Source organism: Entelurus aequoreus, linkage group LG03 (genome assembly GCF_033978785.1).
Source record: "Entelurus aequoreus isolate RoL-2023_Sb linkage group LG03, RoL_Eaeq_v1.1, whole genome shotgun sequence".
In the NCBI taxonomy this organism is placed as follows: domain Eukaryota; kingdom Metazoa; phylum Chordata; class Actinopteri; order Syngnathiformes; family Syngnathidae; genus Entelurus; species Entelurus aequoreus.
The window spans coordinates 59,722,447-59,737,833 of record NC_084733.1 but is presented as its reverse complement, the minus strand read 5'-3'; the positions used below and the strand labels follow the sequence as shown (position 1 = coordinate 59,737,833).

Sequence of the window (15,387 nt, the reverse complement as noted above, 5' to 3'; positions counted from 1 at the left end):
TAACACTTTGCACGTTTTGTTTGAAATACCGATATATTTATGTTGTATATCGCAATTTGGCCTAAAAATACCGGGATATCAGTTTTGGTCCATATCGTCCAGCCCTAATCTTCCTACTGCTTTTCGAAGATGTAATGAGAAAATAGAAATATGTGAAAGATGTGATGTATCGTATTGTAAAAATAAATTCAAAATAAACAACAAAAAATTCAGTACATTTGATTTGCAAATAAAATATTTTAACAAATAGCTGTGCAACTGTGTTCAATGAGCCTAATAGTAAAATAACATTTGCCTTATTTTGCACTGAAACCATCAAAATTAGACCACATTTAGGAATGTTTTCATTTTCCTCGTTGGTTTGGTGGTTATAATTTTAGATTATTTTGAACATGCATTCAGTTACAATATGGTACATCACATATTTCCAGTTACTTAGGAAAATATGTCCGTAAAGGAGTAGGAAGAAGTAGAGATTGTTTAATAATACTATACCCCTTTTCCGATTCATACCAATTTCTAACACACTTGTTTGTTCACTCCCTTGTGCTCAATTTGTAACACAAACAAATTAAATAAATGAGTAATACAGATCTAATGAATAAATATCCATCCATCCATCCATTTCCTACCGCTTGTCCCTCTCGGGGTCGCAGAGATGTTGGAGCCTATCCCAGCTGCAATAAATAGTTGTTTGTAAATTTAGATTTACATAATGAGATTAAAAATATTTTCAATGTGTTTAAATAAGGTTCAAGATGTTTATCAATATTTGTTTAACTTATAATTTATAAATACTTTGAGTTTGAACAGTAAACTGTACCATATTAGTACTTTGTTTGTCTTCTTCTTTTAATCCATTCCGTAATTAAATTCCACAAACTGACATACTAAAAGTAGTAAGTGTTGTTTGTGTATACTGTACATGTTTTAAGTCAAATGTTTCCCTAAGGTTATATTTATCTTCTTTTGTTAAAGAATTGTTGTACATTTTTGGGTAGCAGGTTATAGTTGTATTTAGATCGATGATGGTGGCGAATATTGATGTCAAATGTGGCACAACACTCCACCGACTTCTTTCAATTCGAGCTGTCACTTGAGAGCCGAAAGAAGCGCTTTCTAATTAACACAGTTTGGTGCTTTTATAGTCAAATGACACAGCAGTTATATTGGTCACATAGTTTTTCTTAAGGTAACACACAGATCAAGGACACTGTATCACTTTCATACTGCGCCAATATCGTCAGTATCGTTTGACCCATCTCTATTTGCAATGTTTGGTCAAACAGACATAGACCACCTGGTAGAACTTGGCCCGCATGTAGGTGGACTCTGGTGTGGTGCGCATCACTTGAGCGCAAATCTGAACCGCAACCACACCAAAGCACAAGATATTATGTTACTAAATGCAACTGTAGCCAGGCAGTGGCTAGCAAACCCAACAAAAGGCAGAATGAAAATCAGGCTGAACGCTTACCAAACCCACTAAAGTGCACACCAAGTATTTTGTTTTGAATTTTTGTTCCAGACCAAGGTAATGGACTTCATGTGTGAACACAAACCTGAGATAACTCCAAATAGAAAATAATTTGCAAATCTCTTGTGCCTCCTTTTCAGGAGCTCAAACCAGCTTCACCTTTGAGTTGCCAAACCACAAGCTTTGCTTCCAATCAAAAGTGTCTCCTGTGGACATGTCCACCATGCCTCCATCAGCTAGCCTCACCCTGCCCCCAGTCACTATGTCTGGAGAGTACATCATGGAGGACCACGAGAGTCATTCAGACCAGGGCTGGGTTGCTGATGACTTCCCAGCCAAGCAAGGGAACTACCTCCAAGGAAACTACCTGCGCTGTGTGGCTGAGGTACGGCAGGACTCCTAACGTGGATGTTACCATTCTGTGTCAGAATAAGCTATGTTGAATTTCCATTGACTTTTCTACAACTTTTTAGATTGGCTCTTTTGAACACAACCTCACAACTGATCTTCTAAACCACCTGGTTTTCCTACAGAAAGTTTTCATGAAGGAGGTCAATGAGGTTATTCAAAAAGTTTCAGGTAATGTAAAGTACACTCGAAAGGTGTCCAACAAATTTCATTTTTAATAATTGCATTTTCGTGTTTGATCAATAAAACTGATTTGACGTTTTACATTAAATGTTAAACTCTTGAAATTACTAATAATAGCCTCTCGCTGCTGCTTCACACACTGCACACTTTTTTTTTTTTTTTTTGCTAAACAATGCCAGGTTGTTACCACAACTCTGACCATAACTGTAGATTCATGTTGCAACAGAGAAAAAAATATATTTATTGAGTATTTTTGTAATTAGAGTTAATGTGTCAAGTACAGTCTGTGTGCAAGCTCTAGTAAATAACAATGATCAGTCTAACCCTGTAGGCTTGACATGCAAGTGTCTTTTGCTTCAGGGGTAGAGCAGCCCATTCCACTTTGGAACGAGCATGACACCTCAACAGATGCAGACAAGCCTAAAATACTGCTGTATTCGCTTAGCCTCATGTTCAAGGTACCTTTTGTTTGATATTTGGCTGTAGTTAATGATCATCAGTCAAACTTTTATTTTTCAAAATGTTGGATAATGTTTGAAATAAAACACTTCTTTTCACAGGGGATTCAGATGACTGCCACCACCCCGTCAATGCGGGCTGTACGCTTTGAGACGGGCCTGATTGAGCTGGAGCTCTCCAACAGGATCCAGTGCAAAACTCAGCCCGGAGGCAGCAGCAGTTACCTGAAACTGTTTGGCAAATGTCAAGTAGACCTCAACCTTGCCCTTGGACAAATTGTTAAACACCAGGTACAAATGAGTTTTCCTTATTGCCCAATTAGCTGACGTCTTCCGGCTCCTTTCTCTTCCACCACTGGATGACTGACCCACTTTTCATGACAGGTGTATGAAGAGGCTGGCTCAGATTTCCATCAGGTGGCATACTTTCGGACCCGAATAGGTCTGCGAAATGCTCTGCAGGAAGAGATCAGTGGCTCATCTGACAAGGAAGCTGTTCTCATTACACTCAACAGGCCGATCGTGTTTGCTCAGCCCGTGGCATTTGATAGAGGTTCACTTTTATTTTTTCTTTGCAAATACCAAAGTTTGTCAAAGGTTTGTATGTCCCAACAGATTGTGTAAGATTGTGTGTATCAATTTGGCGTTCCCTCCACTGCATATTCGTGGATTTTTTTAATCTACTTCAAATTGTAAAAATAGACTGCGTGGGTTCCCTCCGGTAGGCTGATTGGCAACACTACATTGGCCCTAGTGTCTGAATGTGAGTGTGAAAGTTGTCTGTCTATCTGTGTGGCCCTGCAATGAGGTGCCGACTTGTCCAGGGTGTACCCCGTCTTCCGCTAGAATGTAGCTGAGATAGGCTCCAGCATCCCCCGCGACACCAAGAGGGACAAGCGGTAGAAAATGGATGGATGGATATTTTTTTATGCAATCTTAGATTGATTGCGCAATCTGCAAATTGAGCCGGGGAGTGCAACTATTACCAGCAGAGGGTGCTGTTCAACAAATCAATTTCTTCAACATTTTCCTGCCCTAGAAGATGCTTTGACAAGCTATGTACTGTACAATACATTATATTGTGTATTGGTTAAAATTGAGTTAAACATGTATTAATTGTGAGAGACATACTGGATTACAGGGTTCAGAGTATCACAGTTAAGAATTTTTTATTCGCCGTTCATTAATAGTGGGGATATGCTGTTTATACTTGTGACCTGGTCAAATGTTGTCTTTCTTTTAAAAGAGAACTGCCCTTTTTCTGGAATTTCCTTTTAGTCATATTCTCTATGTAAGACAAGAACAAATTGGCCTTTTATTTTTTAATGCATTTTGATTTGTAATATACAGCAAGTACAAGATGGCTCAAGCTAATGGGAGTCATTTATTGCGACCATAAAGCCATCCAAAAAACACCAACAATACCCCATTTACATGTTGTGATCTGCATATTAACCAACTATTAGCGATATTATTATTATAAGTGCTAAATCCGAGCTTTCCGTGTCGTCCTCGCCAGTTTCGGGTCCTAAATAGCTGTCAAAATGTACCAACTTGTCGAAATACCTACTCAGACTTGTTCTATCCAGGTGAGATACATAATTTATGATCTAGAATAGACTTCCAGGGTGCAAGGAAGTGAGAAAGCAGCAGACCACTCGATGATGTAAACACATGGGTACACATGGTAGTGATCACGGCACCGCTATTAATAGTTTATCTGCTTTCACGCTTATAATAACTAAATATCACTAATACTGGTTAATATTCAAGTCACAAAGTGTAAATTAAGTATTGTTGGCAGTTTTTGAATGGTTATTTATTGGATTTTATGAGCGAAATAGAGGAGCTCCCATTGGCTCTGCTGTAACTGGTCTTTTATTTACCAGTTAAAAGGCATTAAAAAAAAAATCTGGTGTCATGTCTTTCATAATGATTGTGATCCATAGGCAAAATTTTTAAAAAAAGTGCCGTTCCACTTTAACACTCAGCTTCTAAAACTTGGAGCTCATCTTCCTTATATTCAGCCTCAGAATATAAGGTTCTGGATCATTATTTGTCCCATGGGTCTTATGAAGTCTGCCATTATTAATTGTTGTTGTTAAAAGAAATAGCGAATGTTGTGATGCCTCTGTTAAATGAATACACAGCCAAATGCTTAAAATGACCTAAATACCTATATATTAGGTATTATGTATGTGCCCGTTACTACGTAACATATATACTTACAGCATGCATTCAAAACATTGGAGGTATCTTTTTTCTTTTAGACTAGAGCGATTTGTAGGCAGAATAAAGCGAATCCCATTACTTCATTGTTAGGTGATTTGTTAGCATTTATTTACGGGTTAGAATGAATTAAAAATATAAAGAAAAACATATGTGTTCTTGTTTCACATAAGGATTGTGAATGATAGACAAAATTCCAAAAAAGTGCAGTTACCCCTTTAAGCAGTTGTTTCTACAGTAAGTTAATAAAGATTTCAAAGCTCTTCTTATTTTCCCGGTTATCTTCCGCAGCTGTGCTGTTCTGGCTGAATTACAAAGCAGCATATGACAACTGGAATGAACAGCGTCTGGCCCTCAACAAGGACATCCATGTGGCCACAAAAGAGGTGGTGGACAAGCTGCCAGGGATCCAACAGACATCAGCTCAAGCCTTCAGTACACTCTTCCTTCAACTGACTGTCAATGACCTGGGCATCTGCCTACCAATTACGAACGCATCTCAGGTAATCAGCTGTAAATGTGTTTTGCAGTAATTGAGGTCTCCAAGTTAATTTGTTTTACTAACTTAGTATAGAAAGTTTTTCTGTCTATTTATACCCAATATTTTTTATCGCACACATCGCTTTAGTGTGAGCGACCGACATAACTACAATTAATGGTGTCATGTAGGAATAGGAACATCAACAAGAATTTGCAATTCAGGTAGGAACTGCGTGCGAATGCCCCAATGCTGAGGCTGAACTGAAATGCTAATTGGATGTAGAATGACTGTTGGAATCAATTGAATGCTGACAGTGTCTAAATGTTGAAGAGCTGACGCTGACCTGAAACTGAGTATCACGAACCACAATTTTTCAGTGTAATCATACTAAATTAGCAAAATAAGCTAACATGAATTGTATGCTAACAGTTAACATGCTAACGCATGTAAACTATTACCATACTTGCATGACAGCACCGAGTATCAAAAACCATGATTTTCAGGTTTAAACATACAAAATTAGCAAAAAAAAAGCTAGGAAAAACCTTAGCATTCTAACGTTCTCACAAGTATGCTAAAAGTTAACATGCATTTCAAAAATGTTCAACCGTTAGCACGTTCACTGTTAGTATAGTAGCAAGGTAAGTGGAGTATGTGGATGTTGGAACGATTCAAATCAGATGAGATATGTGGGAAATGCAGTTGATTGTATATTTCCCATTCATTGTCAATGGGGAAGAAAATTACTGGGAATTCCAGGAAAACCGGGAATTTTGGGAAAGGGAAAACATGTTTTGCGTTTGATATATGGGAAGAGAAGTGTGGGTTGATGGTTGAAATGTCGGAATCAGGTAAACAAATTCTAAACATTTAGAGATATTTTCCCATTCTTTTGAATGGGATATGTGTAATAATAATATTTTTTGAAAATAAGGTTCTAGATGATATGAATGGGTTGGTGTTGGAATTTTTCAAAACTGTTGAAAAATTTTGACGTAGTAAAAGTTTTAATTTGAATGGGTATATCGGACTTCCTGGAATTTCAGGAAAACCTGAATTTTTTACGAAAAACAAGACAGCTTTTGTTGTCCCAATTAAGAAGAATGTTTGAAGGTAAATGAACAAAAACGGTTGAAAAATGTGGACTGATAAAACTTTCCAGGAAGAGGTAAAATAGGGCTTTGGAAAACCGGGAATTCTGGGAATTCCTGCAATTTTTTTGAACTTGGAAAATCGTAGTTTGATTGTGCACAATTAAATGAGTGTGTGCTCCAAAAGCATTCACACAATAAATATAGTTTTTTTTTAAATATTAAGCATTTCTTCAGTTATGGGAACTGCGCTATTGGTTAGTGACGTCTTGAGCTACAGGTACAGTTACTATGGCAACTCCTACAGGCATCATTATTCTATATCATTCAACTCTGCCATCAAAAAGGGGTTTCAGAACTTCGAGAGAGATTCTGTCACCCCGTTGAAAATAACATCTAAAACATTTTATAAATTAACAAATGTTGTTTTAATTTTTTGATCAAACAAATAGACTTCTGGCTAGAAGCTTGGTTTCTTCAAGGTCTGCCACCTTGAAGAAACAATGTCATTTTTTTTCCATGTCTCCTACTACAACTTTAATGTGTTTTAAGACTATATGTATTGGGTACTTTTTAATGTCATGACTTATTTCCATAGAAAGGACAAGCACCTGGTGCAGAGGGCAACAACTCTGAATCTGGTCTCTGCAAATCAAAAGCCAAGCATAAAAATGCTCAAAAAGTAACCTACATTTTATCCACCTTGTAATGAATGGGTTGGGACAATGGCTGTCTGTGATCATCACTCTTTGAGGGAATCTGTTACAATTACACTGTAAATTCTAAACAGTGGTGACTTCAAAGGCCTTAAATTCCTAATGCTAACCAAAAATGGTGGTGGTGTCTGAAGGGTTTTCAAGGTGGGTCTTTACATCTGATTGGATATACTGTACATGAAATTGAGTTCAATCATTTTATAGCACCATGCTTTTTTTTATATACAGGTATATAACAAAGAAATGATAAATGGGTTATACTTGTATAGCGCTTTTCTACCTTCAAGGTACTCAAAGTGCTTTGACAGTATTTCCACATTCACCCATTCACACACACATTCACACACTGATGGCGGGAGCTGCCAGCCCCCATCAGGAGCAAAGGTGAAGTGTCTTGCCCAAGGACACAACGGACGTGACTAGGATGGTAGAAGGTGGGGATTGAACCCCAGTAACCAGCAACCCTCCGATTGCTGGCACGGCCACTCTACCAACTTCGCCACGCCATCCCCAACAACAATATACTGTACCAATATAACCAAAGTCACTTATAAAAGCAAACATCTTGAACTTAAAGGGGAACTGCACTTTTTTGGGGAATTTTGCCGATCGTTCACAATCATTATGAGAGACAAGAACACAGTTCTATTTTTTGTTTTGGATTTTAAAGATGATGATAAAACGCTTGGAAGATGCGGCTAATGGGAGTCACCATTGTAGCCTTGAAAGCCCTCTAAAACAACTTCAAAACCATCTTGCAACGTTTTGTATACACACTGCAAGTCTATATAGAATGTAGTAATAGAACCATTCATAACAATGTGTAATATGTATAATATTTATTATAACTTGGTCATTTTAACCAATGCCGGAACTAATTCTTTGGCACATTTAATTCCGTTTCCATAACAGCGCACGTCAATGTGTGTTCCTATACAAAACGCTTGTGTGCGTTCTAATAATGGCAGACTTGGTAACAAACAAAAAAGATGACTATTTTTGGACAAATGAGGATTCACAACCTTATCTTTTTGAATCTGAATTCATGGACAATGAACTACTGCGAGCACGAAGGAAGGGTGAGATGTTGGAGGAGACGGAAGCCGATAGAGTGAGGTGAAAGTGAATCGAAGCTGCAAAATGTGGAACTTGAAGCCAAGCTATTTCGACATAAATGGCATGCTTACCCATAATTAACCGCAAAAAACGTCCCTGGACAGCTTGACCAAACAGTCAAGCGGGCCACTCCATCGAGTGAGTCAAACTTTAATATTGATCATGATACATGCAGCACGTCATGCGTCTATCATGACGCATGACGCATGACTTCATGACGCATGACTTCTAGCATGTGCTGTCTGGCTAGCTGTGTACTAACAAAACATGAAATGTGGGGTAATACTTTACGGATACTGTAATATGATTGTCCATGTTTTTCAGTCAGTACAGATTGGGGTCTTATCGCATTGTGTTGTGCATTACACACTCAAACGTGTTTCGTGTTGACGTAGAAGCAACCTTATCTCTTGCTGTAGTTAGCTACTACAGCTAATACCATAGCACGCCAATGTGCTAGCACGCTAAAAAAAAATGTCCTCAGTGTACAATTCGCTACAGTTTGCTTATTATACAGGTTACATAACTTAAATGAAGTATTGACAGTTTTTGAATGCATTTTTAAAGTTATTTTGTGGTAGAATGGATTGCTACCATTAGCTGCATAGCTAGCCGCCCAGAGCGAGACAAGTTGTATTGTTAGAAGTCCTTTTGTATTCTTGTCTCTCATGATTGCGAACAATAGGCAAATTCCAAACAGTGCATTTCCCCTTTAAATTCACATAATTTCTGCATGGGATTATCCTGATTTGCTTAAACAGTTTGACATTGTGATCTGACTCATGTTTTTGTATTCAGAAATGTCAGTAATATGTGTAATGTTTTTGCATTCACAAAATGTAACATTCCAACTGACAAAACATTGGTTACATTCCACTGTAGCTTTTGGTTGTTTAATTGTACTATTTATATTGATATAGTAGTCCAATATTCAAAGTACTAAGTATTAAGCAAAGTAAAGTGCTGCCAGCCTGCAGCCAATTCTACTATAGGTATGTTTCTGTGTACTACCAAGTAACACATCCCACATTCTTGGTCTACCACCAGGCAAACCACACCATAGATTTTGACACCGGCTCAGCTCTTGTCTTGACCATTGAAAGCACGTTGATCACCGCCTGCTCATCTGAATCCTTGGTTAGCAAAGGCCACTTCAAGAATTTCTGCATCCGCTTTGCAGAGGGCTTTGAAACCTCTTGGGATGACTGGAAGCCTGAAATCCGTGGCGATCTAGTCATGAATGCTTGTAAGTGAAAGCACTTTGCAATCTCCTCTGACTGTCAATGTCATGTTTTTTTGGTTTTTTTTGGCTGAAATATTGGTTTGGATATGTGTGTTTGTCATGTGTACTCAGGTATTGTCCCTGATGGTACATATGAAGTTTGTTCCAGGACCACGGGACAGCCTTCTGCTGGCAAGTTCAAGTCAATTAAAAATGTATAAATTCTGCCTTAATTTTATATTAATTCCATCCTTGCCCCTGGCTTTTCTTCTCTCAGAGAGCAGTAGTGCTGGTACATGGACCCTGAATGTGCTTTGGAAAATGTGTGGCATTGACGTCCACATGGACCCCAACATTGGCAAGCGCCTTAATGCTCTTGGAAATACGTTGACATCACTGACAGGAGAGGATGACGTAGAAGACATTGGCGACCTCAACTCTGTCGACATGGCAGACCTTTCAGATGAAGATGAAGTTGACAATATGTCACCCACCATCCACTTGGTTAGTCAATATTTGCTTTGTGTGGGTTATTGCAGTTGCTGTAGTTGTTGTCTACGCCTCTGGAAAAACAAGATGTATTTCCTCCATACCCGATAGAGAAAAAACAAAAAATAAATTTGAGCCGTTGCTAAACCATAAAATGAACACCAGAAAGCAAAGACAAAATAAAAATGAATATTTATGTGCGACATACAATAAAACAATAAAAACACTTGAAAGTAATACAAAAATATTAAATTCAATAAAATTCACAGCTACATGCTGTAAATGATCAAATATGTACAGTACATACCTCAACATACCCAAATTTGCCTCCTATTTAAATTTAGTCTGTCACAGGAACCCCAATGGGAATATAACTTATACAAAACGCAAAACCAGTGAAGTTGGCAAGTTGTGTAAATCGTAAATAAAAACAGAATACAATGATTTGCAAATGCATTTCAACTTATATTCAATTAAATATACTGCAAAGACAAGATATATCATGTTCAAACTGAGAAACGTGGTTTTTTTTTGCGAAAAATCATTAACTTAGAATTTAATGGCAGCAACACATTGCAAAAAAGTTGACACAGTCATTTTTACCACTGTGTTACATGGCCTGTTCTTTTAACAACACTCAGTAAACGTTTGGGAACTGAGGAGACCAATTTTTGAAACTTTTCAGGTGGAATTCTTTCCCATTCTTGCTTGATGTATATAGCTTATGTTGATTCAACATTCCGGGGTCTCTGTTGTGGTATTTTAGGCTTCGTAATGTGCCACACATTATCAATGGGAGACATGTCTGGACTACAGGCAGGCCAGTCTAGTACACGCTCTCTTTTAATACGAAGCCGCGCTGTTGTAACACGTGCAGAATGTGGTTTGGCATTGTCTCGCTGAAATAAGCAGGGGCGTCCATGAAAAAGACGTTGCTTGTATGGCAATATATGTTGCTCCAAAACCTGTATGTACCTTTCAGCATTAATGGTGCCTTCACAGATGTGTAAGTTACCCATGCCTTGGGCTAGTGCTACACCCCCATACCATCACAGATGCTGGCTTATGATCTTTATGCCTATAACAGTCCGGATGGTTCTATTCCTCTTTGGTACAGAGGACATGACGTCCACAGTTTCCAAAAACAATTTCAAATGTGGACTCGTCAGACCACAGAACACTTTTCCACTTTGCCAGTCCATCTTAGATGAGCTCGGGCCCAGCGAAGCCGGCGGCGTGTCTGGGTGTTGTTGATGAATGGCTTTCGCTTTGCATAGTAGAGTTTTAACTTGCACTTACAGATGTAGCGAATAACTATAATTACTGACAGTGGTTTTCTGAAGTGTTCTTGAGCCCATGTGGTGATATTCTTTACACACTGATGTCAGTTTTTGATGCAGTACCGCCTGAGGGATCGAAGGTCACGGCCTTGCCGCTTACGTGCAGTGATTTCTCCAGATTCTCTGAACCTTTTGATGACATTTTGGACCATAGACGGTGAAATCCTAAAATTCCTTGCAATAGCTTGTTGAGAAATGTTGTTCTTAAACTGTTCGACAATTTGCTCACGCATCTGTTCACAAAGTGGTGACCCTCGTCCCATCCTTGTTAGTGAATGACTGAGCATTTCATGGAATCTGCTTTTATACCAAATCATGGCACCCATCTGTTCCCAATTAGCCTGTTCACCTGTGGGATGTTCCAAATAAGTGTTTGATGAGCATTCCTCAACTTTCTCAGTCTTGTTGCCACATGTTCCAGTTTTTTTTAAACAGGTTGCAGGCATCAAATCCCAAATTAACTAATATTTGCAAAAAATAACAAAGTTTACCAGTTCGAATGTTAAATATCTTGTCTTTGCAGTGCATTCAATTGAATAAGGTTGAAAAGGATTTGCAAATCATTTTATTCTGTTTTTATTTACGATTTACACAACGTGCCAACTTCACTGGTTTGGGGTTTTGTACATTTACAGTACGGTGGTAACTTAGTAACCTGTTCCAAAAGGTCCGGCATAAACAAATCATTCGTAAACCGAAACATTTTTTCCTGTAAGAAATTGTATAAATCAAATTAATTTGTTCCAGACACCCACAATTAATAACACAAAATGGTTGTACATACAGAAGACCAGGCAAAATACTTATAATTAAAGTCGATAAGTCAACATTTAAATTGTAGGGGGAAAACGGCGATGAGAGGAGTGGGAAGGGAGAGCCATACTTTGCTACGAGGCATTTCTTGAATTCAATAGTTTTTCTCACCTTCTTTATTAAAGTGCTATCACATGCAACGTTCTTTGGCCCAATTTTGCAGTTTAATCATTAAAAAAAAAAACACTTTGTCACCTACGCGTGGAATTCTTTCATTGGACACTTGATTCTGCAACAACGGACGGTGTATAAAAACAGAGGCAACATTTTTGTGAACACTTTTTTTGAGAACATACAAGAACTGCAGTACTGTTAGAGCAGAGCTAATCAATTGGCAACCAGTGGGCTAAATCCAAGTTCAGTTCAGTTACAAAACTTGGAAAACACTAACATTTTTGCAGTAGATTTCTAAAACCACTAAAACTCTGTCAGATAGATGATTATTGACAAGTTTTTTAACAGTAGGTCCATAAAATAGCAGAGCGCTCCTGTTGTAAAGAGAGAGCTGTGTTTTTCCTTTTTAAAGAAAGCGACAAAATAAATTAAATACAATAATAACAAAACTCAGATATCCACTGCAGAAGATGCTGGGTCTCAGGAAAATACAGAATGAGAATAACAGTGAAGTGAAAAGTCCAACACCCACGGTCCTTAGCTTTCTGGAAATGTTGCCCTCTAAACAATTTAGTTAAATAACCATATACTATGCTTTAGTCATGTGTTTTGCTTTTTGCATGTAAGGAAACGTTGTTTAAAATATTTGTCTCATTTACTTTAAGACAATTGAACCATCTCAGTAATACATACACAATGAAATTAATTATGATATTTGATCCCCTGCTGATTTTTGTTTTAGCTTCTTCTTTTTTACTGAGAGCGATCAAATATCAACAGAGCCCTGGAAAAAAATTAATAAATAATGGTTATAATTTAATTTGCATTTAATTGACTGAAATATGTATTTGATCTCTAAGCAAATCATGACATAGTACTGAGAGAAACCTATCTACAGATGTTTCTTGTAGTTTGGTCTGCCTCAGGGATTTTTGTCTGCTTCTCTTTACAGATACTTTGACTGTGGTTCTCTTGAGGATCATTGCACAAATAGTGGTCTCTTTCTCACCAAACGTATTTCTGATTGTCTTGTAGCCCATTCCATCTTGCTTGTCGGCTGGTTGGGGAGCAAATTATTATTACCTTCAATCAAATACAAATTAATTTATAAAATGCGCACCGTCAAGCTTGCTTACTTTCTCTAATTACTTTAACTAGATGTATGATTTAGGCATATCCTCCAGGTACAGTTCTTGAATATGGCTTCACATTTTCCCCATTTTCAAAATCAAACTGTTATTTTAATGTATCATTATCATATAGAGAATGTAGAAAACCAACCACCTTTAATCTGAAAAAGAACATCAGGACTCAAGGTTACATCTAGAAGACTGGAATCATCGGGTTGTCCTCCTGTCCATTCATTTGTCCATGCCGTGTCCCTGCAGAGTCCAGAGAGCCAGTACAGCCCACGGCTGACATTAAAGAAACGTCTGGTAAACCACATCCTGGGCCTCAGTCCCAGACCTCAGAGCGTATCCGTCCCAGCCGACTACTTAAACTGTACCGCTCCCCGCCTTCGTGCGGGAAGTGACCGGGCAGAAAGACCTCTCTCCTGGGCCTGTGTATGTAGCAAGCCAAAGTGTTTAACTCTTTTCTGGGATGATAACATCACTTCTAAGATGGCACATTTTTCTGTCTGAGGGTTGTGGATTGCAAAATTCTAAGCATTGCTGCACCTAAGTAGAGATATATATATATATATATATATATATATATATATATATATATATATATATATATATATATATATATATATATATATATATATATATATACAGTATATATATTTATAAATAGTCATAATTCAAAATAGTATTGCTTAGTAATTGCTCTCACTGACCCTCTCATGAAAATGTACTGCAATTTGTAATCATGAATGACATAAATCAGTGTTGCACAATTGTATGAAAGATCTCAAATCGTCTTTCCCTCTCTACTTTGTTGGTGATGGTGGTGTTGGTGTCCCTTGTTTTGTTAATTATTATACGGTTGGTTGTATTTGATTGAATTCTAATACGACAAATAACACATTCATCAAGCATTGGGATGTTCACAGCATCTAACGGGCAGAGACTGGACATGTTATCAAGCTGAGGTTTCATTTTTTACCATTGCCGTAACGTTTCTTTTTCCCAACAGGAGACAATTGATCCCAGAAGGCAGATGGTGATGGGGATCGATGCTCGTAGCAGGAAGTTTACCAAAAGGGTAGTGGACATCAGAGAGCTAAACGAACAGGCCAAGGTCATCGATGATCTCAAGTAAAAGTCCTACTTTACAATTGTTCAGTTTATTCTGATGTTAACGTCCATATATGTTTTCTTTGATTAGAATGTGATCCAAACGTGTTTGGTGTTCAGCCTTGTCATTCATTTTGACAGGGCTATCAATCGATTAGACTTATTAATTCAACTAATGGCAACAAGCTTACTGTAATGGGAGAGAGGGGGAAGGTGGTGATGTGACGGTGACATGATAATGTAATTTGAATAAGTAGGGGGAAAACGAATGCAGTTTACACGTTACACACCAATAACTACAGTTTTATCACATCAAAATCAACTCACCAAAATGTAGAACCAGTGGGACACCTGTCCTTGTTACCCTGCAATTTGTTTTGCTAGCTTACTGTAATCGTGCACAATAATGGAGGTGGCTCAATCAAGTGCAATAGTGTGGTGTACAGGATGAAATGGGGATTTTTTTCAAAATAAAATGCATACAATTTGTGGTTGGAGATTACTGTTTTTAAAGATTTAAAATAATATTGTACGTTCAGAATGATCTCTGCAGTACCTGCTCAGTAGGCTCTGCATTAAAATATCCTGAAATTTTGGCAGAAAATTGAAAGTGTGTACACAATTGTGGTGATGCAAGATTTGCATTACAGATATCTTTGCTAGTTGATTCTTCATGAATTAATTTGGCCAACTGAAGTTACATACAATATGTTACTTGCACAATAACACAATCAGCACTTCTAGCAGGTTGCTCAGTCTGTATCTTTTGAGATTAATTCAAACCAAACTTTCCACCTGAGCATTTAAGCTGTATCTCTATGTGAAAAATTAATGTCAAGCGTAACACTGACTGTATCACATTTTTACCTAATATCATTGTCATGGTGGTACTATTAGTTTAGCACCAAAATGAACTAAGTGCAACTTTTTATAAATGATATCCACCACATTGCACAAAAAAATAAATAAAACCAGTGTACACTCCACATGACTTGACGTACCGTGGC

At 37.8% G+C, this 15,387-nt stretch overlaps 1 protein-coding gene across 5 annotated transcripts in view; it reads left to right on the top strand.

The window, feature by feature from the left end:
* Positions 1-15,387, top strand: part of kiaa1109 (KIAA1109 ortholog) — a 260,969-nt gene that overhangs the window by 179,945 nt on the left and 65,637 nt on the right. For 2 of the 5 annotated variants that reach the window (XM_062042306.1, XM_062042305.1), the window contains 12 exons: positions 1,618-1,862; positions 1,951-2,056; positions 2,429-2,526; positions 2,629-2,817; positions 2,911-3,079; positions 5,047-5,258; positions 6,926-7,009; positions 9,207-9,405; positions 9,514-9,573; positions 9,659-9,885; positions 13,526-13,702; positions 14,280-14,401. In XM_062042306.1, coding sequence (XP_061898290.1) covers positions 1,618-1,862; positions 1,951-2,056; positions 2,429-2,526; positions 2,629-2,817; positions 2,911-3,079; positions 5,047-5,258; positions 6,926-7,009; positions 9,207-9,405; positions 9,514-9,573; positions 9,659-9,885; positions 13,526-13,702; positions 14,280-14,401 — 1,888 coding nt within the window. The remainder of the gene's footprint in view (positions 1-1,617; positions 1,863-1,950; positions 2,057-2,428; positions 2,527-2,628; positions 2,818-2,910; positions 3,080-5,046; positions 5,259-6,925; positions 7,010-9,206; positions 9,406-9,513; positions 9,574-9,658; positions 9,886-13,525; positions 13,703-14,279; positions 14,402-15,387) is intronic. The other 3 variants (XM_062042308.1, XM_062042309.1, XM_062042307.1) reach the window with 2 other exon arrangements.